General features: G+C 41.7%; 1 protein-coding gene, 1 long non-coding RNA gene and 2 other non-coding genes across 6 annotated transcripts in view; 1 reads left to right on the top strand and 3 right to left on the bottom strand.

Annotated features, from left to right (window-relative positions):
* The window catches only part of pcyt1aa (phosphate cytidylyltransferase 1A, choline a), a 38,027-nt gene extending 16,179 nt beyond the window's left edge, over positions 1-21,848 (top strand). Inside the window, exons 1-9 of one of the 3 annotated variants that reach the window (XM_060928096.1) lie at positions 15,634-15,964; positions 17,695-17,831; positions 18,185-18,284; positions 18,892-19,008; positions 19,100-19,251; positions 19,456-19,534; positions 19,613-19,755; positions 19,839-20,027; positions 20,352-21,848. In XM_060928096.1, the coding sequence (XP_060784079.1) occupies positions 17,721-17,831; positions 18,185-18,284; positions 18,892-19,008; positions 19,100-19,251; positions 19,456-19,534; positions 19,613-19,755; positions 19,839-20,027; positions 20,352-20,582 (1,122 nt within the window). In that variant the 5' untranslated portion in view covers positions 15,634-15,964; positions 17,695-17,720 and the 3' untranslated portion in view covers positions 20,583-21,848. Of the gene's footprint in view, positions 1-15,630; positions 15,965-17,694; positions 17,832-18,184; positions 18,285-18,891; positions 19,009-19,099; positions 19,252-19,455; positions 19,756-19,838; positions 20,028-20,351 lie in introns of those variants that run through there. The other 2 variants (XM_060928081.1, XM_060928088.1) reach the window with 2 other exon arrangements.
* Positions 11,714-15,370, bottom strand: LOC132890838 (uncharacterized). Its single transcript, XR_009655245.1, has 4 exons — positions 15,254-15,370; positions 14,307-14,365; positions 13,072-13,130; positions 11,714-12,337 (listed from the first exon to the last, which is right to left on the bottom strand). It is a non-coding gene; the product is annotated as an uncharacterized LOC132890838 (long non-coding RNA).
* LOC132896772 (small nucleolar RNA SNORA13) lies at positions 13,206-13,339 on the bottom strand. Its single transcript, XR_009656164.1, has one exon. It is a non-coding gene; the product is annotated as a small nucleolar RNA SNORA13 (small nucleolar RNA).
* Positions 14,443-14,575, bottom strand: LOC132896768 (small nucleolar RNA SNORA13). Its single transcript, XR_009656161.1, has one exon. It is a non-coding gene; the product is annotated as a small nucleolar RNA SNORA13 (small nucleolar RNA).
* Positions 21,849-23,495: the final 1,647 nt, after the last annotated feature.

Here is a 23,495-nt window from a genome sequence, read left to right as displayed (position 1 = left end):
ATATCAGATATATTCCATTCAGCGAGCATGATTCTGAACGAGTCAAAGATGAGTAGCTGAATGGAATATATCTGATAGACCATAAAAAAGCCAGCCAATATTATTATTACTATTATTATTATTATTATACACTCTCTTCATGTCAGCATTCTCAAAGGCCGACACTAGCTTACCTGTGACTCAGTGTTGTTAGTGCAGCAGTCCAGTTACCTTCCAGCCAGTGTAGTGTTAGCGCAGGCTAATGCTAGCACAGTCAAAGTGATTATTATTATTTTCCCTGTGTAATTTACTGAGTTACTTTTAAAATCAACATCGACACACGACGGTGCGACTCGGCAGCCAAAATTCTCTCAAAATCTTCTGTATTTAACGAAGGAAACCTGGCGGCCATGTTTGTTCACAAATTGTCACTCACTAGCGCGAAAGTTTTACATCTCCAGCATGTGATGTCATGTTGTCTTGACAACCATGCAATATTCATATTCAACCATATTCAACGCTCATTCTCCATTGGGTAGAGTGATGTAATACACGCAAGATAAGCAATACGCTAATAATATTTTATGCTATCAAACCAAATCAATGAAACTCGCTAGAAGGGAATAGAACACGTTTTTATTCCATCGAAAAAGTGTCCTGTATGTATAATAATTCCCAATATTTCACTCTGGTGACGTCACTCTCAGTGTTTTCCCGTTGACTAGACGTGCGTTGTCAAAATGGTGAACCGGTTCAGAATTAAAATTATTTTCATTCACTTTTTTTTTTGTGTGGATGTGTCCATATAATATTAAAAAAAAAACATTACACGGTGGTGCGAAGATATGAAGTTTTATCTTCTCATGTTGAAAATATTTTCACTTGTTCACTTCGCTCACTCGTGATATATATATATACATTCTCAACTCGAAGATAAACTTCATATCTTCGCACAACTGTGTAATATCCTCTCTATATATTTTCTACTTTATTTCTACCACATTGTACTTTATTTCTATATTTTATTTTATACAGTGTGTCTGAAAGAACAGGAACCAATGCGAGTAAAATGACATGAACTTAATTTTTGTATTTATTATGTTACAACGTTACGCTCCGCATCTTCGACCTGATGCGCTACAAATTTTCTTAGCCACTGTTTCAGGTTTTTTGCATAATTTGCTCAGCATATTGCTCTGGCTTTTCAGACACCTGGTATAGGGTGACCAGACGTCCCCGTTTTTGGTGGCCTGTCCCCAGAAATGTCCCCGTTTTTAGTCATGACTGACAGACCCCCCCCCCCAAAAAAAAAAACCTCAGACCGAAACATCTACCAGATTTCAGCAGATGCCTCGTGAATTGTTTTGTGGCTCACTTTTTAAGACAAGCTCAGGCCAATAGCAGAGATGTTCTAGAAGTGTTTCTCAACCACTGAGCCATGGCCTATTAGTGCGCCACGAAGCGCCATCTAGTGGGCTGTGATTTTTTAATTTTTTTAATTTTTTCCAAGTTTGAAGCCAAATACTAAATAGTTCAGGATATCGTAGCGTCCCAAATCCAGTAGCTGGTTTGCCAAAAACTTTTCAAGTGGAATAAATACATTTGTGGGTAAATTAAGAAGGACAAGCCTTTATTTTTGTCACATTCCTCCTCCTACATTTAACTTGTGCACACACACACACATACAGAGAGAGAGCTGTGGATCTGTGATGCCTGCTGGAAGAGAAGAGCAGGGAGGATTGGGAATCGAGTGGCAGTCATTTGTTTCCACCCGATACTAAAACTTCTAGCGTCCTAGCAACCTTCACAAAGAGCCCAGAAACTCCTATTTACCCAGGCAAAAAGATACAGGATTTATCTTGTAGTGTCCTGATCCCCAGATCTTTAACCCAGACACATATAAAAAGTTGTTCTCCTCCATGCTCTTCCAGGTTTTCATCGGTGTGTCCGTATAGAACGATGTCTGCAGCACCAGGTAGTCTGAGATGTCGGGGAACTCAACGGATGGATAATTTTTCAACTCCTAATGAATGAATGACTTTATTTAAAGATAAGTTGATCAGCAGAGCTGGTGGGGTCATGCATGTACAGATACAAATAATTACAAATACAAAAGACTAAAAATAAACACAATCTTTAAAAAAAAAACTTAAAATCTGTTGATTATCTGTTAATTATCTTCACATTAAGTTAATAGTCTGCATAACTATTGTCTTTGTATTTAGTTCTGGCTACGATAGGATCAAATTTTATTCTACTGATGTCAAATTTAGGTGGTAAATTTTTCTTTCATCGGAAAAGTCCTTCTTTGTTGGCGTGTAAGGATCTAATCCCATTGAGTGGGTTCTATATCCACTACTTGGTTTTAATAACTTGCTTGTTTGCTGAACACAAACATGGCAGTAAGTTCTTGTGTTAATGGACCAGACTCCACTTTTAGATCATTAATCTCTTTTGACTGAGAATGACCTGCATGCATGGGTTTGGCTTCTGGTACATCCATACAGTTTTAATACAATACGTACAATTAAAAAAAATGTTTTTACAGCATTTATGTAATTCCTGGGCTCCCATCTGTAACAGGGAGTGATGTCGCATCCCATTAATACACTTTACAGTAGATTATTAGATTCTAATAGAATAGATGAGCCAAAATAATTGGGGATCTTTTTTAATGGGCCCCGACTCGTTACCAGTATGAATAGGTGGGCCTCAAAGTAGAAAAGGTTGAGAACCCCTGTTCTAGAACCAGCTTTGCCAGATCGCTTCGTCCGCTCCTGGACAGGTGGACCATCGTCTTTTCTTGTAGGCCTACGTGAACACTGCTTGTCATCTCTGTTATTTAGCCTTTAAATGTGTAAGCTACATTTTACGATGCTGTACATGACATAACGTTGCTTGTCACACTGTACTGAGATGTAGCGGTTGACCGAACAAACCGTAGCCTACCGCGGCTAATGCTAGCAGGAGAAAGAAAGCTCAGTGGAGCGCCAATCAGTCAGATGAAGTTGTTGCTAGATGTAGCGTTGCTGTAACAGAAATCCAGCTGAGGTAAAATTGGAACAGTTCAACAGCATAAGCTAACGCACACAAATCAGTGTGTTTTCCCACAGAGTAGCTGGCTGTGTGTAAAGCTGTAGGTTGATGGCAACATTACCAAAGTGTCAGTAATTTTGTATAATTTGTTGTAATGTGTAGCAGACTAGACGTTTTGATTAAGGCTACTCATTTAGGCGCGGTCACCAATTCAGCTATGGCTACAATTTTGGCTACGGGAGATCGGGAATCATTTGTATCCTCAATATTATTATTATTATTATTATTATTAAGTGTTACCATACCTTGAGATTACTTGGATTGAAGTAATCAGTTTATTTAAATTGTGTTGTGGATATTTTTAAGCACATTGTCCATTACTCGTGGCAAAGATGGTAATTAATTTAATATATTTACTTTCATGGGTTTCAAACCTCTATTTCAGCTCGCCTACAATTTAAAAGTCTATAAATCTCAACTATGGACCCATACCAGAGATTTTCACAGTCTTTAATTAATGTGAAGCAGTTGCAGAATCAGCCTACAGCGAGGAAAATCCCACTTTTTATGCGATGCATGATCAAAATACATGAAAACCAGAAAAGCCCCCCCCCCTTTTTTTATTACAAAGATGAAAACATTGGATGCTTTAATGATGTTTTCACCGCCGAACCAAAAACGTCCCCGGTTTTCTTCTCAGAAATCTGGTCACCTTAACCTGGTAGGCTTTTCTCTTACTCTTGATGGCATCAACTGGCTTTCACTAATCGATATATCAGTGTGGTCATCCAGAAACCATAGTGCTCTGATCTTATTACAACACTCTATTTATGAGAGCAAATTTTCACACTAATATCCAAATTGAATCTTTCCTTAATACGTTTCGTCTCACTAATTAAACACTTATACATAACAAACACGTAAATAACAAAACTACTACAACTATTACATTTGTGGCGTCATTGTGAGGTCACACGTTAATACAGCGTCCTCCGAAGGACTCTGAATAACTGAACATCACAATATTCTGTTTGTATTGTATACATCGATTTAGTCCTGGGTATGACTTTAAACTGCAACCGGTGGGGAGTCTCAGGTCCGGGAGGACTTGAGTATTGGGGAAAGTGGAGTTACTTCTTAATCCCCATTGCTCCCAGGTCCACTCTGACCCGGAGTGGTAGCACCTGCCTGGGTTCCAGCTATGGGTTAAATAGTACATCAGCAATCAGGCGCTGGCAGCAGGGAGCTTTTTGGTGCGATGTGGCAGATGAACCCAACAGGGTCAATGGCGTACCACCAGATGGCATGCGGAAGAGCCGCACGGATGGCATCACTCACTCGGCAAATCAGTTGTCACTGTGGGGCAACTTCCATACCCGCCAGGTCTGTGGCGCTTTTGTGCACCACTTGGCATCAGGTCTAGAGATCCAAACAGACAACACGATGGAGGCACGACATCGTTTGTCTTATCTTGCTGTGCAAGGCGCTTCATTAGGACAGGAGAATAATATACGGATGCTCACAAGGCCAGACATTCCATGGCGGCGTGGCCGAGCCATTAGTGCCGCCGCTGCAGGTGACTCTGTCGCTCTGGTGCAGGCCTCGCGGCCCATCTACGTTTCTGCGCATCCTAATGAATCAGTCATCATCGCTAGCGATGGACAGCCGACAACGACGATATATCGATTGCATTTTTATTTAACATTGTGATTTAAGAAGTTTTCAAAGAGCGAAATTGTTTCAGAATAAGATTTGTCAAAAACTACTTGTTTAATAAAACGACTCAATTAATTAACAAACTGTTGTATATTTTAAAAAACGTAACTGTTAGACAGTAATGAGCAAATTAATAAAATTAATCTCTAAACAAATAAATAAAAGGGCGGCACGGTGGTGTAGTGGTTAGCACTGTCGCCTCACAGCAAGAAGGTCCGGGTTCGAGCCCCGTGGCCGGCGAGGGCCTTTCTGTGCGGAGTTTGCATGTTCTCCCCGTGTCCGCGTGGGTTTCCTCCGGGTGCTCCGGTTTCCCCCACAGTCCAAAGACATGCAGGTTAGGTTAACTGGTGACTCTAAATTGAGCGTAGGTGTGAATGTGAGTGTGAATGGTTGTCTGTGTCTATGTGTCAGCCCTGTGATGACCTGGCGACTTGTCCAGGGTGTACCCCGCCTTTCACCCGTAGTCAGCTGGGATAGGCTCCAGCTCGCCTGCGACCCTGTAGAACAGGATAAAGCGGCTAGAGATAATGAGATGAGATGAGACATTTTTAGCAATTCGATTTTTCTAAAATTATTGATTTAGATAATTAAAGTCGCCTCTGACACCGGAAGTAAACAAAACACTTCCGCTTTCACTCGAACTTGAGTTCCAGTATAAAGCGTGGCGAGGGTTTTACATGAACACATCAACTACTTTGGTGTTTATGATTTTATTAAAGACAAAAATAAAAGAAATAGTTTAGAAAACGTGTCAAACTGAAAAGCAGGAAGGAGAATACACTTCCGGGGTTGGCGCGTAGTAGTGACGTCATCACGCAATGCAATGCAATGCAAAGCCGTTTCACGACTAGAATGTAATTTTTGTGTGGAAAAAAAATGCATTACAATAATATTACGAATAAAAGCACTTTATATTGATTCAGACAAAAGAAGGAGATGCAGTGATGGAAAAATCCTTCACGTGGGACACAAGCCGGAAGCTGGGATCAACATTCACACTGAGCTTCTCTTCAAATCCAAGATGGCCGCCATTTTTCAAGATGGCCGCCAAATTTCTAGCCAAAATTCCATTTTCCCCACATCTCGAAAGGTTACGAATGGATTTGAGTGAATGTTGGGCCGATTAATAATTTTATTGAAATCCTTACCATGAGTAGTATAGGTAATCATATGGGGCCGAGTGAAATTGATCCTTAATTTTACGAGGAACCATACGATTACTTGTTTATAATATTTAGGGCATGGTGGTGTAGTGGTTAGCGCTGTCACCTCACAGCAAGAAGTCCGGGTTTGAGCTGGCGAGGGCCTTTCTGTGCGGAGTTTGCATGTTCTCCCCGTGTCCGCTCCAGAGATTTTTCCTTAGGGTGGCAAAGGAGGGGCATAGGTTCCAGGAGGGGGGCATAGGTTGTCGATGCAGCAGTTTATGCAAATCGTAGAAATCATTTTTACTTAGACTCACAATCAAGTCATCTTGTCAAATATGTATTGAGCTATTGTACCATCAAGGAAAATGGATTCAACCATCTTTTCTGAAAGTATATTCCCAAGCAATGAATGGAACTATTCTGCCCTAGCGATGTATCAAAAAATAGACAGATAGCGAACGGTTTAGATTGTGGATCTTTACCGAAGACTTCAAACTTATACAGATGTGTTCATCCTCGATTTCCGTAAAACTAAAAGAAACAAATTAGGTATATCACTAAACTGAATAACACACAGGCGAAAACGCGAGCTAGGCTGACCTGCTAGTAATGCTAACACACAAGTTGTTTACTTTCTAAAGCCTATCACTTTACAAAACTATTAGCTTTCATTTTGTTGCCTAGCATACACAGAAAGCAAAACATAACTTACAGGTATAGCTACTACCGGAACCTAGCGAGACAGCACTCCATACATCCAACCAATGACTGCAGCACGTTGCCTCATCAGAAGTCGAGCATTCAGAAGAATCATAACAGAAGAACGTCTCTCTCTGGGTGAAACCATTTCAAAATTCCGGGAGTGGGGTGGGGTGTGAAATAGCGTAAATAACGGTAGGTAGAGATGAGATGAGGGCTTAGTATCTCTGTAGATAGATCATTGAATTTCAAAAATGTGTTTTAATAAATAATTATTTTTAAAATAGGGGGGCAACTGTGGTGGCAAGACATATTTTTATGCCTCCGCCACCGTAAGGATGGAGATGAAAGGAATTTCACCAAGCTTTCACTATTTATTTGTGCAACTGGGGACAAAGATAAACTGATTAGATTTTGAGATCAAAAGGTCTAAGGTCAACGTCACTGTGAGGTCAAATGTCTGTCCAAAAACCTTGTGCACACAATATCTCCAAGGCTAATACAAGTAATTTCACCAGTTCAAGATTACTGTAAGGTCAAATGTCCGTCCCCAAATCACAACTTAATAAGGCGTGTAGTCTACCGGGCGGAGGCGTCCCCATCGACGCCATTGACATCAAGTTCTATCTAGTTACAGTGGCAACTGCCACCTTTTGCCACCCCTTAAAACCGTGCCTGGTGTCCGCGTGGGTTTCCTCCGGGTGCTCCGGTTTCCCCCACAGTCCAAAGACATGCAGGTTAGGTTAACTGGTGACTCTAAATTGAGCGTAGGTGTGAATGTGAGTGTGAATGGTTGTCTGTGTCTATGTGTCAGCCCTGTGATGACCTGGCGACTTGTCCAGGGTGTACCCCGTCTTTCGCCCGTAGTCAGCTGGGATAGGCTCCAGCTTGCCTGCGACCCTGTAGAACAGGATAAAGCAGCTAGAGATAATGAGATGAGAATATTTAGGGCCAAATTCATACTTCGGAAGCCGTTCAAGTTCACAACATTTGTCATTCACGCTTTCTGAACCAATCAGGGCGCGAGACTATCTTGCACGTTTGAATCAGTTTCTAAAGTGTCTTTCATCATGACACAAAAAAACTGCGATCGCACCTTGTCTAACTCACAGCATTCATACGCCACTAGAGAGGCGTTCATTTGTCTTTCTGCGGCCCATTTCTTAAAATACAGAAAGCCAAAAATTCTTACTTTTTTTGGTATTTTCATTTTCACTTGCAGCTTTCAATTGGTTTATCATTTCTTCGTCAAATATAGCGAAACGCTAGCCTGGGAAATCCCATGCTGCTTTGCACAATCGTTCCGATCTGAAAAGACAGCATGGAAACTGTTGTCTAAAGGCTCGTCTGAGTTAGGGAGCCAATCAGAGAGTGGGGAGGGGTGGAAAGACGGTGACGCGTACTACTCGACAAACGGAAGCTTGTAGTTTATTTGGGACTGTTTACGGATCACATTTAACATGGCGGCTAGCGATACGAACCAAACTTTCGATCAAGCTTTGTCTTGCACAAATGGCAGTAATCGTTCGGTGCCATTGTTTTCCTATTTTTGTTTTACCTTCTCTTTCCGCCTCTTCGTCTTCTTCGTCGCTCTAACTACGTCACCGGGTACAACTGCCATGATTGGCCATGGGCTACGTATACGCCAAATGATAGACATTTGCAATGTCCAATAAACGGCCGTTGACAATCGTAAACTACACCTCCCCTACGAGAAATTCAATAGGCGGATTCCAGACCATATTTCACTTGTGATATGGTCTGGTGTTAACCAGACTAGCGAAACGCGGCATTGCAGAGTCGGCCATTTTGTTGACAAAATTTGCTAAATTTTGTAACCGTAACCAAGCAACGAACTAGCCAATAGCATTTCAGAAATACGGCCCTGCGTTAAGGAAAAAAAAAAAGCCCTCCTTGATTGACCAATCAGAATTGAGTAATTTGGCCTTATGTATTATAATACCATTAATTATCACTCAAGACACCTTTTGTGTCTCTAAAATTATTAGAACGTGCAAATATTCATATGGCATACCACCTTTTTCAGCATAAATTGACATTTAATTTTCTCTAACAGGATGGGTACAAAATATTTTATGTGCAGTAATAAACTAAATTAATAGTTGGCATTAAAATTGGGCAACAAATACACAGGATCCATTTAATATTCATTCATTGTTACAATATACAATACAATAAATTTATTGGACGGAAACTTGTAAGCTTATGGCATATGGACAGTTTCACTGTTCAATCAATGACTAGTTCTCTCTTTCACACGCCATAACCTGCAAACGGGTAAAAACCACAGATTAAGTTCTCTATTCCATTTAAACTGTGGGGCTGCACCTATGATGACGCTGCTTGGCGCATGGGCAGCGTCCCTTGGTGAGGTGCCCTGTTGATCAGTGTCGCTGAGATGGTCGCAGAACAGCTTGTTGACGGAACTGAAGTCGAATTGGCTGTCAGAACCGCCATTGCATGTTGGCCATTGACTCGCAAGGAGCTCATCTGCCCTTTGACAGGTCTTGTTTTTAGTCCTGCTGGGTGACATGCCACCCTCCTCACCAGTTTTATGCACTGGTGGGGGAGCCGGTTTAGACGCCAACCACTCGTCCATGCGGCAGGTTATACTGGGTTACATGTCACCAGAAGCAGGCTCCATGCCTGACCTGACTGACTAGTTACATACATAAATATGATTTATCTTTCACTAATATATAAAAAACATATGTAAAAGTGTAATGATAAAGTGAAACAAAACTTTCAAATCTAAACAATTAACTTGTTAAACAGTTTTAATCAAATGTTAAATGAAAATAAGTTATTACTATATAACTTGTTTACAGCACATGGACGACGTCAGTGTTTCATCACTGACTAATTCATACTACATCAAAAATCTTTCATGTTTGTGTTATAATGCACATTGTGCCAAAAGTTACACTTAGTTATCCACTCTAAACACATAACTGCAGAGTGCTGTGCAACTTACGCCACACCGGAAACATTTGTATCTGCTACTGCATTCTTTCTTGCATCCACACTTGGTTAGTTGTTGGCAACAATAGATGGAAGGGTGGTCTAGTGCAGGGCTTTTCAAAGTGTGGGGCGCGCCTCCCCTGGGGGGCGCCAGAGTTCTTCAGGGGGGCCGCAACATGAGGAAAAATAAACCAGAATAAGTTACTATTGCGGACATTTAGCGAACTTCAGCTAGCCTTTACCAGAGACAAAATGGATCGATTTTTAGTACCTAAAGCTACAGTGAGTGAGGAGACAGAGTCTGGGCCAAGCAAAAAAAACAGACTCTCCAGGATTTCGTGATGTTGCGATTTGCAACTTCAACGCAAATTCAACCAATCCCCGTGAATTCAGGGCGGTGCTGCAATTATATCCAATCACTGCAACCTTCCCGCAAATTTGACCAATCGTTGGCATCGTCTTGAGGTGACGTCGACAAACTACCTTCCGCCTTACTTCCGTGTATACGTTCAAGAGAAGCAGCATGCGCACAGTGTTGCCAGATTGGGCGGTTTCAAGTGCATTTTGGCGGGTTTTTAACATATTTTGGGCTGGAAACGTCAGCAGTATCTGGCAACACTGCATGTGCGAGTCAGTGTTTCTGTAGGCTTAAATTCTGTTACTGAAAGTGTGTGATGTTTACAGTGAAGCACTGTGTGCACTTTACATTATTTTTTTACTTAATACAAGAAATTAATGGACGCCAACATTTTTACCAAAATGGTATTTTCCATTGTTTAGGCAGCTTCAGCATCATACTGTGAGATTCTGTTCAAACTGTTTTTTCTTCTATGAAGCCTGAGCCATTTATTTTATTAGTTTATAATTATTGTTTAATTTAGTCTTCAGGAGAGACTGCCTGCACACAGTACTAGTATTAATAGTTTTTTCTTACATGAAAGCTGAGGCATTTATATTATATTTGAAGGGAACTTCATGTTGTGCTGTGAGGTTCTCTGCACTTTAACTTTTGAACCAACAGGTGCATTTGGATAAGTAAAGCCGATTTTTCTGCATTTTTGTAGTCCTGGTAATCTTTTATATTGGTAAAGATGTTTATAGCACCATTTCTCAGTGTCTGTTTTTTTAATCAATAGTTTTTCAGTAATAACTTAATATTTAACATATCACTCAATTTTAATCACAAAAAGAGAAAATCGCAACAATTTCTCGCAACTTTCACTTCCTCCCGCAATGTAATCGCAACAAAAACCTAAAGAACACCGCAACTTTCATCGCAATTTTTTGGAACCCCCCCCCCCCGCAACATCAGACATTTTAGCCCGCAACAATCACAAAAAAGGCCCGCGGAATCCTGGGGGGACTGGAAAAAGAAGGAAGTATGACCACGATTATTTAAAGTGTGGATTTTCATGGACTGGATCTGAAGATGCTCCACTGCCACAGTGTGTTGTCTGCCAAGAGGTGCTAGCTAACGATGCTACCATTTTTTAAAAATACAAATGGAACATTAAGTATAGCAACAACAAAAATTGTAAGGGGGGCACTGTTGTTTATTTGCTCTCCGTGGGGGGGGGCTGACTCTCCCACACTTTGAAAACCCCTGTTCTAGTGTATCTTCCAGATACTACACCCCAACTGAATTCCAACCGACATTGGTATTTGACATAAAATTGAAATTTATGGATTAAAAGTTGATAGCTAAGGTTGATTTTATGGGTAACATCGGTTTCAGAATAATAAAAAAATAAAATAAACAGCAATCATTCAAATATGTTTCATTCATGTGTCAAATTTTCAGCCATCTTAGAAAAATGGCAGCCATCTTGGATTTTTGCTTGACTCATTAGCTAATTTTGAAGAGTACCCCAATATGAAGTGTTCTTGCCAAGTTTGTCTCATCATTTGAACAATTTCTCAAAACCAGCAGTTATCTGCTCTTTTAGACTTATTAAAACTGAAATTCCCCAAGTCGCGGACGATGGGTCAGTCCTTTAGACTAAAAGCTCATCTCAAACTTGTGAAAGTTTTAAAGCAGCTCTTCCTGGGGTTAATGGAAATGGTTCAGGAAATCCTGATTTGTGCTTCTTAATTTGTCACTCAAACCCACTTCCTCTCTCCTTCGAGCTCAATCATGAGACGAAACCACACACAGCGCTGGGAGACCAATCTTTATTAGAACTCGGCATAAAATTAATACATTTGCAACAAAGAGACAGACAGAACTTACCTGTGTAGTTAATAAGTCACTTTATTACCCGTCTATCTAACTAAACCACACCTGACTGAGTGACGCCACAGTGTTTCAGACTGCACAATTCCAGCGCTCGCTGTTATTCATCAGAAGATAACTGTTTAAGATGCCAGTAAAATCTGGGCGGAGTCCTGTAAGACTTTGTGATGCGTCCTTTCACGGCAGACCCGTGATTTGTCTATTGATCATCCAGAAACAGGCTCGCGTTAACACCAAGTGAGTGAGGGGTAACGAGGACATTTGGGTTCATACAGTATGTTACATCGTTTTTCTCTAATATTGATAAAGCATTACAGTATACTTAGATTTTCTTACTTTAAGGATTGTAAAAGCAGTGGATTTCATGTTTTTGTACTGAATCTTTCAGCTTTTCCTCTTTAAATATTGTTTCCTCGCAAACAAATCATGACACTGTACACCAAAACATAAAACGCTCTGCTAAAATCATTCAACGTGAATGTAAATGGTGTTGGGACGCAGCATTCACTTCCATCCGCTGTACATCGTCGTCATCATCATCATCCACCTGCAAAATAAATAAATAAATCATTTGTTTTCGTTCACAGGTTCAGGTTTCAAACACCCGAGTTATTAAGCGTTCTTATCGAGGCAGAAGTGTTAGGAGTCAGCGAGACGACATCCTGCTTTTACGAGGAAACAAACCAGCAGCAACAATGCCAGACTGAAACTACAGAACGTTCCTGAACTTCTGAGATGAGAAACAGAAGCAGCCATACATTCAAAACAAGTCAGATCACGTGCGCCATACGTTTGGACGGAGTAACCATTTCAGATGATCATCTGGCTTCGTCATGTCGTTGCTTCAGAAATCAGATCTTTACTGATGTGGTTCGAGACTTCCTGTCCTTTATGAAAATGACATACTGGAATATCGTGTGATGACTTGACCCTTCGAAAACTTTGACACTGATGCAATGTCTCGCCGCCATTTTATCAACCAGAGACAGAAATGATGCGTTTTTCTCCATAAATGAGATTCCTTGGGAAAAACTACTTTTTGCAGAACTAAAAGCGCCACATTTAGCGATCAGAGGCAGGTAAAGTGGTTGTATTTTAGTACAAAAACTGTCCTGATAAATCACTCACATGACTAAAGGTAAAAGGCCAGCGTGGATTTTGGTTTATGGAGATTTAGTTCTGTAGTTAGAGAAATTTTGTAGTGAGTCTTATCAAAAATAAATCTTATCCCAGGATTAAATGATTTATCATTTACATAGCTGACCAAACATATAATCTCACCTGTGCAGTGTGTCGAGGTGCTTCATGGGGTTGATAATCATCAGGCTTTTAATTCCCACCTGCATCAAAAACATCAAAAATTTAAATCAACACACGTGATACAGAATTAAACTCTCGTGCGTAAGCACTTGTCAGGATGTCCTTGTCACAGTAGTTCACACAAAATCACTGGGATTTTGTGAGCTGAAGCCATTACAAGAGTTTTTGTGCGCCTTATTTGACACCACATCCATCTAGAAGAAAAATGAACGGGCAACACATAAAGGCAATTAAAACTTAAAAAAAAAAAAAACCACATGCATTTTAAGGTTAAAAAGAAACAAGCATTGTAGTGGCCATTTGTCCGGAAAAACAAAATCAAAAGGCCACTGATGCACCATGGGGATGTGGTTTAACACAGGCAAAAGTTGTTGAGTGTCCATTCCATAGTATTGCATTTTGTCTTGATTTATTTCAAAATAATAAAACAAACAAAAGAACACAGAAAGCTACAGAGCCCCTCTGGTGACATGGGTGGGAAAAAAAAAATAATTTCCATGGCCACGACTTGCTTAATGCGTGGGAACGAGATGATTCAAGTTCCAGCCTGATGGGACGATGTCCAGTTTTTGAGCAGCCGTCAAAATTTGCATGATGAAATCTATAACTTCCCCGAGGTCAGCATATTGTCTACGTTTGAGCCCGTGCTTTTTGAGCAGCCGAATTAAGTGTCTCTTGCTCAGAATTACTCCATGTCTAACTGCAAGCGATTTAAGGACATCCTTATAATTCATTCCTAGATTAAAATAAAACGAAATCAGATCAAACTTGTCCATATTTGCGGCTGAAGCTACTGACGCTAGAAAGTCAGTCTCAGTGATGAAATGACTAACACTTCTCATGGCCACCTAATCATCTCGTTCCCACGCATTAAACAAGTCGTGGCCACGGAATAGGATCTCGTTCCCATGCATTATTAACTCGTGGCCATGGAATACTTTTTTTCCACCCATGTCACCAGAAGGGCTCTGTTGAAAACCTCTCCTCATGGTCCTTTTTTTTTTTCCCTTCCCCATATCTTATTCTTTTTATATTTGTATATGTAAATAAATTATCTAGAAGTTTTTTTCTTGTCTATTTATCCTGTAATGATGCTGCTGGAATCTTAATTTCCCTGAGGGAACCCTCCCAAAGGGATCAATAAAGTTTTATCTAATCTAATGGCTGCTGATAATTGACCAAAAATATAATCTCACCTGTGCAGCGTGTCGAGGCGCTTCATGGGGTTGATAATCATCAGGCTTTTAATTCCCACCTGCATCAAAAACATCAAGAATTTAAATCAACACACAAGTGATACAGAATTAAACTCTCGTGCGTAAGCACTTGTCAGGATGTCCTTGTCATAGTAGTTCACACAAAATCACTGGGATTTTGTGCGCTAAAACCATTACAAGAGTTTTTGTGCGCCTTATTTGACACCACATCCATCTAGAAGAAAATGAACGGGCAACACATCAAGGCAATTAAAACTTAAAAAAAAAAAGCAAGCATTGTAGTGTCCATTTATCCAGAAAAACAAAACAATCAAAAGGCCACTGATGCACCATGGGGATGTGGTTTAACGCAGGCAAAAGTTGTTGAATGTCCATTCCATAGTATTGCATTTTGTCTTGATTTATTTCAAAATAATAAAACAAACAAAAGAACACAGAAAACCTCTCCTCATGGTCCTTCCCCATATCTTATTCTTTTTATATTTGTATATGTAAATAATTTAATTTCTCTCTTTATCCTGTAATGATGCTGCTGGAATCTTCATTTCTCTGAGGGAACCCTCCCAAAGGGATCAATAAAAGAAGTTTAATCTAATCGCTGCTGCTGCCTCTCTTGCGCTGGTCAAACAAACAAACAAACAAACAAAAACCACAGGCCCACCCAGGTCCTCAATGTGCCTACCTACTCAAATAACCTCAAATGTCCACAGTGTTAACCAATTACCAAAATATAAACCATACAAATCTAAGTATACTAAACAAACAAAAATAATCAAAATAAAGCAAACACTTAAATAAAATTACATTTTCAGCAAAAAAAACCCCTAAACTTTACAAAACTACAAGCATTATTTCACGTTTGTGTCTAGCTTATAATAAAATTAATTAATAATTTTTAAACATTTGGGAGATTAAAACAAACTTACTCAGTAGGAAATTAAATTATAATACATATATTATTCTTTCCCCGTGTTGATCCATGAGGCTCCTTCAACACGTGCACCACGCGCTTGTCTTTGCTTTTCATCCCGGAAGTGAGGATTTTGTAAGCGACAAGGACCCCAAAAAAAGGAGGTGACCGAGGAAGCGCCTGATTAAAAATATCTACGTGAATCATAAAAAATATATATATATTCGTATTATAATAAAAAAAATGAAGAACGACAACATAAATAATATTAATTCATTCGAAATTCTACGTTGTGCACGGCATCGATCTAAAAAAAGAGAGAAAAGAAAAGAAAAAAAAATCGCTCTGGTTGTATCCCAAATACATTCGAGTTCAAACTCGAGTTCACTACTTAGCACGTAGGGTTATTACCATGCGGCGTGTCCGCGGTGCCTGATTTCAGCGCTAATTAAAACGAGCGAAGCGTTTTAGAAAGCGGCCCGTTCCCCCTCGAGCCCTTATTCCGAGTGGATAGTCCTGTCGGTTTGAAGCGCCCAGGTGTAGTGAGGAAGGGTGAATTTGGAACGCGGCCCATGCATGCCTCAGGCTGCTCTTGGCAGTGTTTAGCTGTCAAGCAGAGTGAAGTCGGATGCTTGCTAGCGCTAAGTGTTGCTATTAAAAGCGCGTTTATTCATGTTTATATTTAATTCGGTGGAAGTTTAAACGCGTAATTCACAACAGGACGAGGGTAAGTGGTTAAACGGTTGTACTGCTAGTTGTTTAGGTTGTATGAACTCGTTTAATGCGAGCTAAATGCTAGGTTCGATCGATAATATGTACATTATTTCATTCTCAGTCAAAGTTCGGCTTTTTGGCTCAAGGGTCCAGTCAGTTATAGGTAGTTTATCTAATTAACTAACTAGCCAACTATTCAGAATTGGTTTTCTGAACTAGCTACATGACTGACTAACTAACTAACTAACAAGCTATTATTCTGTGTAGTGATGTGTCGTTAGCGAACGAGTCGGTTCTTCGAATCTGTTCTTTTTAGGTGAATCGATTCTTTCTTTTTTTTTCTTTCAAAGAGTTAAGCAATTTTCATTTATTTTACACTTTTTTTGTCCACCCACATGTGTAGTGCTTGGATAACTTTGCACTGATTTTAAACAGTGATTTTACAGACTTACTGCAGTTTATACTGTTGAATAAGATTATGAATCAGCTATAATCTTGTGCTAAAAGTCAGGGAGTCGACTCGTATTTGTGACTCACTCTCAAAAAGAAGTGCATGTTCAAGCAACAAATGTGCAGGAAACAGGAACTCCAAGGGGTCCAATCCCCAGGGTTATTCAGGCCTCATGCTGAGACTTTACATATCAAGTGATTGGTGCAAAGCTGTTGAGGTTAATTAGTGATGTCACAAACCAAGCTTCCATGTAGCCTACCCCAAGCTACGGAGACGGTCTCTGTGACTTTTGCAGTAGTTGGATCTCAAGTTTATTTTCTAGTACGCTGTCACATAAAAGGAATCTGCTGTGCTTGAACGGTTGAGACAGCTGATCAGCGCAGTGCTTCAGGGTAAATGGTGAGACAGAGTCAGGACCTGCTGCTCTGTGGGGCTTCAGCTTCTTAAAGAGCTTGTTGAGGCTGTGGGTGGGCAGCAGTAGACGTGGAGTCACTGGGGATGTTATCAGAACAGTCTTTCAGAGCGACAGTAGACCACCTTCGGTTGGTTGGCCAGGTACGAGTCGTTAACAGAGTTGGGGGGCTGAAGGTTTGTCTTTAGTGATCTGAGCCTTTTCCAGACAGACGCAGTCATTGGCTGAGAATCGGTGTTGGGGTTTCTCCGAGTGCGGCCGTTTAGCTTCTCTCACCGCCTTCCTCGACTCTAAACCTGTCCCTGTCTCCATTCCTAAACACTTCTCCCTTTTGCACCCTTAACTGTCTGAGCTGATCTGTGAACCAGGGTTTGTCGTTATTGCAGCTCCGCCTGGTTCGTGATGGAACGCAGCAGTCCTCACAGAAGCTGATGTAGGACGTCACAGCTTCCGTGTACTCACCCAGACTGTTCCAAGACCCGTGTTATGTGGTGTTTAAGGTCCTGCCTTCTGAAACTCGCGCAGACTGACTGGAACATAGGAAATGTGAAATAAATGGACAGGAAATTAGAGAGATGCCACATTAAGCCAGAGATAATCGGTGCTACACTGACCTGATAAACCAGATGGAAGACACAGGCTGTGTTCCAATACGGCCTTTAACTCGCCCTCATCCACTTCCCCTAGCCTTGTCACCCTTGGTTGAGTCCAGAATGCTGTATTAACACTCTGAAGACTCACTGACTGACTGAGTGAGTGAGCGAGCAAGTGACCGACTCACTGACTGACCAACCAACCAACTCACTCGCTGACTGACTGAGCGACTGACTGAGCGACTCCCTTGCTCTCCCTGAATGCTGTTGTGTGTGTTTTCCTGCAGGACATTGCGGCTCTGCCTCTGGAGGAATGGACGCTCACACTTCATCACACACTCTCTCCCGGAAGAGGAGGAGAGACGACTCGAACGGAGAGACAGAGGAAGGAAACATGACAGCCAAATTAAAACGCCACACTGTGGTAATGACGCGGAGCTTTAAAAAAAAGAGATGCTGTGGAACTTTGACTGCAGTTTCCTTTCCAAACCAGCAAATATAAAAAATTAAACTGGGATGAAACAAATATTTAAAATTTAAAAAATGCAAATATTTTATCACTGAAAATGATTGGTTTAAACATTAAATACAAGTGAGCTTTGGTTAAATATATTTAACGGAAAAAAAAATTAGTTTCAGAAAAGTGTGGTGTGACATCATTGTTTACAATATTCATATTATATCATCATGGAAACCACAACCATGATTTTTTTTTTTTAATCGAATAAACGAAATGATATCACCTGAACGGTCCCCCCCCCTTTTTTTTGCACTCAGGCTCTAAGAGATCCAGCTCCGTATGCTGATGAGCTCGAGTCGTTGGAGGATCAGCCGTATGAACGCGTCAGCATGGAGGAGGCTCAAAGGGGAACACCACGTAAGACACACACCAGTGAAATTTTGGGGAAAATTGATGGATGGGGTGCCTTTTCAGCTCACGTGACGTATACACTGTAACCATGACAACACACTTACTAGCCTAGCTTGCTCTGTAGATCAGGGGTTTTTTTAAATTCTCATTAATCCAGAAGAAATAAAGATGAGTGGAAGTCTGGTGATGACAAGGTCATGTGTCTTCGCTGCAGCTTTGGAAACAAAATCAAGAGAATTTGAGCTGCATGTCAAAGTCTCCTTGGTTTTCTTCAGCGCTCTGCCCTCCTTGTTTTCCCTCATTCAGTGCTTTTTTTTTCCTTTACATTTTAACCAGAACTTTTCCCAGAAGCTTCTGCATTAAGTAGCGAGTCGCCATTTTCGAAGCCATCGATACTGCACTGTTACGTTTGAAAAACGATCCATCATCACAGGCCACAGGTCATAAATTCAAATGTGAAATTGAACATTTTCCTCTTTTAAGAAGGAAATAAAAAAAAAGTGTGAAAGAAGTCTACTTTTTCTTGATGTTTTGGAGCAAGCCTCTAACATTTTTAGCTGGAAATATTTACCATGTGCTCAAGATGACGTGTGTGTGTGTGTGTGTGTGTTAGCTGACAGGCCCGTGAGGGTGTACGCAGATGGCATCTTCGATATGTTTCATTCCGGACACGCTCGTGCCCTCATGCAGGCCAAAGATCTCTTCCCTAACACACACCTCATCGTTGGAGGTAAACCCTGATCTTAAAATACACACAGCGTGTTGATAAACGTGAGTGAGTGTGACAGATGGCGTTATGACGGAGTTAACGATGTATGCAGTGTGCAGCGACGACCTCACACACAAACTCAAGGGCTTCACAGTGATGAACGAAGAGGAGCGCTACGACGCCATCACGCACTGCCGCTACGTGGACGAGGTGGTCCGTAACGCGCCGTGGACCCTCACGCCCGACTTCCTCACCAAACACCGGGTGTGTGACTGCTGCATTTACTCAAGGATCACACATTAACAACGCTAGTGTGAGATTGTAGGGTGCCATTACTTTTGTTCTGGCTGACCAGCTGGGCTTGTTCTATGGATTTCATTTATTCGTATCATTAATTTGATGAGACTAAACTTGTCTGATGTGCAGCGTGTTATGCTAGAGGTCTAACGTGTGTGTGTGTGTGCTCAGATTGACTTTGTCGCTCATGATGATATCCCGTACTCATCAGCAGGGAGTGACGATGTGTACAAACACATCAAAGAGGCAGGTGAGGGGAACGGACCCCACACACGCTGTTTTATATTCCGGAAATTCCCGTTCATTCCTATACTTCATCCCATCTCAGGTATGTTTGCTCCGACCCAGCGCACCGAGGGCATCTCTACCTCCGACATCATCACGCGCATCGTCCGTGACTACGACCTGTACGTGAGGAGAAACCTGCAGCGCGGCTACACGGCCAAAGAGCTCAACGTCAGCTTCATCAACGTGAGTCTTGACTTCGCCACTATGCTACTCTTTCCTCTCCTCCCCCCCCTTCTCAACGCTATGTGTTTGCGTCCCGCCTGCAGGAGAAAAAATATCATCTGCAGGAGCGTGTGGACAAGGTGAAGCAGAAGGTGCGAGACGTGGAGGAGAAGAGTAAGGAGTTTGTGCAGAAGGTGGAGGAGAAGAGCATCGACCTGATCCAGAAGTGGGAGGAGAAATCCCGGGAGTTCATTGGAAACTTCTTGCAGATGTTCGGGCCCGAGGGAGCGCTGGTGAGTCGCCCGAGCGTTCTCACAACCTTCGTCACAGACGTTTCCAATATCTTTTCCGCATCGCACACTAACTTCCATAATCTGCTTAATGAAGACAAAAGTAATGGCACCCAATAAAGGGTTTGCGTTGATGTGCTACATTAATCCAAGATTCAGCGCACACTTAGTTTTGTGGGCGTGGCTAAATGTCAGTATGAATATGTATGTGGTGTTGATCAAGAAAGCCAGCGTTACTGAAACTTCAGTCTAGCAGGAAGTTTAATTCAGTTTGCTAAAATATATATATATATATATATATATATTGGGTTTTTCGTGTGTGTGTAGAAGCATATGCTGAAGGAGGGGAAAGGCCGCATGCTGCAGGCTATCAGTCCTCGTCAGAGCCCGAGCAGCAGCCCGACCCATGAGCGCTCGCCCTCGCCCACCTTCCGCCTCCCGTTCTTCACCAAGACCTCGCCGCCCTCCTCGCCCCGCGCCAAGCGCCCACGCCCTGACCTCGCCACTCAAGGCCAGAACATCAGCGAGGATGAGGAGGAGGACGACGACGAAGATTAGGAAGGATGACATCAGACGCAGTCGCTCCTCTACATCCTTCATCAAATATGGACAGAAGAACGGATTTTTTTTTTCCAGCTATGGCTGTGTAAAATCCGTCAGCGTTCAGGAGGGACTCCGCGTGTGTTGGTTTTACAGCATGCCAGTGTTCTGGCTCGGTTTTCTCTAAAGATCTGCTGGTTTCATTTTTTTCTTTTACTCTGGAATCATCCATCCATCCATGTGCAGAGGATTTTCTTTTTATTCATTTTTAAAACAAATTTTTTATATGGCTTAAAAAGATGTTTGGAAAGGCTTTTTTTTCAAATATCAAATCTCCTTGTTCAGTTCTTTATCGTAAAAACAAAGCGTGCGCTAGTTGGTCACGAGATGTGCTATAAATACAGTCTCCATTCGCTAACGTGACACCTGTTGTCATAGTTACACCTCTGGTGTTATTTCTCTGTGCAATTTAAATATCAGCCAAGGGCTGGGAGAAAAAAAAAAAACCTCCATAGTATTTTATGATTGTTGTCATGGTTACACGGTAGGAATCCATAGTATTCATTCACCTTGGAGAGGGAAGAACAGCGCACACCCGCCGGCCAATCAGAAAGGAGCATTGTACAGATTTTCAGACAAATCGCAACTGTGCTCGAATTTTATCATTATATCAAGTCTGTAGTGTTTGGTTTAATATTAAACACTACGCTTGACAACACTAGGAGGCGGCGCTGAAGTGCACCTGTTAAGGAACATTAGCTGCGTTAGCCTGGACTGGGTTTAGGGTGCGCCGGATATTTAACATCTAATCCTGTCTTTTACGCTTATTATTATTATGACAACATCTCTGTCTTGTTTGTTTGTTTTTTTTTCATAAAATTAAGCATAGTCCTGAAGAAAGTGTTTGAAGTTGAGGAGCATCAAAGCAATCCCATAATCCTGTCCACTAATCGAGTGATTGGAATGATGGCGAGGACGACAGTAAACCTCGGTGAAACATTATGGAACTGTAATAATCGGCACATACGCCGTCTGCGTTTGCTTTTCTGACTCGACGCTCCTAACGACCTCAGCAGGTTTTATGGCACTGTTCGAGCTCTGATCTGATCATATGTGTAAAATGTAGGATTATTATATACAGATACTGTAATAACCTCATTAGTCTCACACTGCACAAAAGGGAGTTTCTTATTTGTAATTATTTTTCTTCTGCCTGGTGTCTGCTCAGGTTTCTAAACGTCCCACAACACAAAAGACTATTAAATCAGTGTAATATGAACAAAACTGTATATGGATTCTTATTCCTTCTGGACAACCGTGTTCATTTGTAGCAAAATTACATTGAGAGATTATTTTGGGGGAAGGGTTTCATAACAGCAAAAAATAAACCTACTTATGAAATAAAACCCAGAAATTTATTTCCACAATAAGTTTAATTGGGGTTATTCATTTAATTACTAAAAAGTTAATCTAATTTTCATAAATTATAACCAATTCCATCAGTATAACAAATTAAAAGTTAACTATTCTAAAGTAGTTCTGTGACCATAACTGTCTTCTCGACTTTTATACATGATAATGTCTCGTCTCGTCTTCTTCCGCTTATCCGGGACCGGGTCGCGGAGGCAGCAGTCCAAGCATGGAAGCCCAAACTTCCCTCTCCCCAGACACCTCGGTCAACTCCTCGGGAAGAACACCGAGGCGTTCCCAGGCCAGCCGAGAGACATAGTCCCTCCAGCGTGTCCTGGGTTTTCCCTGGGGGGGACATGCCTGGAACACCTCCCCAGGGAGGCGTCCAGGAGGCATCCGAAAAAGATGCCCGAACCACCTCAGCTGATTCCTCTCGATGTGGAGGAGCAGCGGCTCGACTCCAAGCTCCTCCCGAGTGACTGTGCTTCTCACCCTAAGGGCCCGTTTACACGAGGACGCTGTCGGGTAAAAACGACTAAATATTTTATCAGAAGTGCCTTTCGTTTACACGAGGACGGCGTTTCCGAGGCTGAAAAACGGATAAAATTGAAAACGCCTTTCAAAGTGGATAAGTTAAAAACGGCCCCCGTTGCGTATCCGTCTAAACTACCCAATACGCGAAACTCTGCTCGGATCTGCTCACGTCGGGTACGCGTTTACGTCATACATATGTCATATACTGCACATGCCAGCCCGGGAAGTAAGAAAGTAAGTAAAAAAGTAAGAGCATGTCTGATTACATCGATCCAACGGACCTTCAAGCTGCTCTGTGTTTTAATGCAGTAGATGTGTTTTCCTGCTCACCCGCCCAGCTGGAGCTCCTCAGTTTGGTGTCGCCAAGTTACACACACACGCACGCGCGCCGCCTATTCAAGCCGCTCGTGAAACCATAAACCCGAGACTGAAAACAAAACTAGCAGCCGAACGGGTTTATTTTGCTGAGATGGACACTGCCTTTTCTCTTCACCGAAACAAGAGTGAGTGTTACTTAATAAAGGCAGATTAAAAGAGTTTCGGTTTGCTCCTGCTCCTCCCTCGAGCACTACAGTACCTCAGCCGGACCGGTGTTCTGTAAAGTTATCCTAGCAAGTTCTCATACAGACCGTTTTATTATTCAAAACAAGTCATTACAAATTATTTGACTCGGCCAAAGACTCGACCAATACGCACAAAACAAAAATCGGCAAATGCGTGAAATTCTCACCGATTTTCTATCAGCCCAGCTGATCGGTGGGACAAAACTACTGTTGAATTTTCCTCCCCTCCTGGATTTTGCGCATGTGTAGTAGGCTTGGTAGGATAACTTGACAGAACAGCGGTGCAGATGTGCAGATCAGACAAGACGGAAGACGTTGCGCATGCGTGCAGACATAGCGGAGACATTTATGCGTCACCGTATAGACGCAGATTTCCTCCTTGAAAACGGTCGTGTAGACGCGGAAAAAAGTGAACAAAAACGGA

The sequence above is a fragment of the Neoarius graeffei genome, chromosome 1 (assembly GCF_027579695.1).
Source record: "Neoarius graeffei isolate fNeoGra1 chromosome 1, fNeoGra1.pri, whole genome shotgun sequence".
Classification (NCBI taxonomy): domain Eukaryota; kingdom Metazoa; phylum Chordata; class Actinopteri; order Siluriformes; family Ariidae; genus Neoarius; species Neoarius graeffei.
This window is presented reverse-complemented; position numbering and strand designations above follow the sequence as displayed.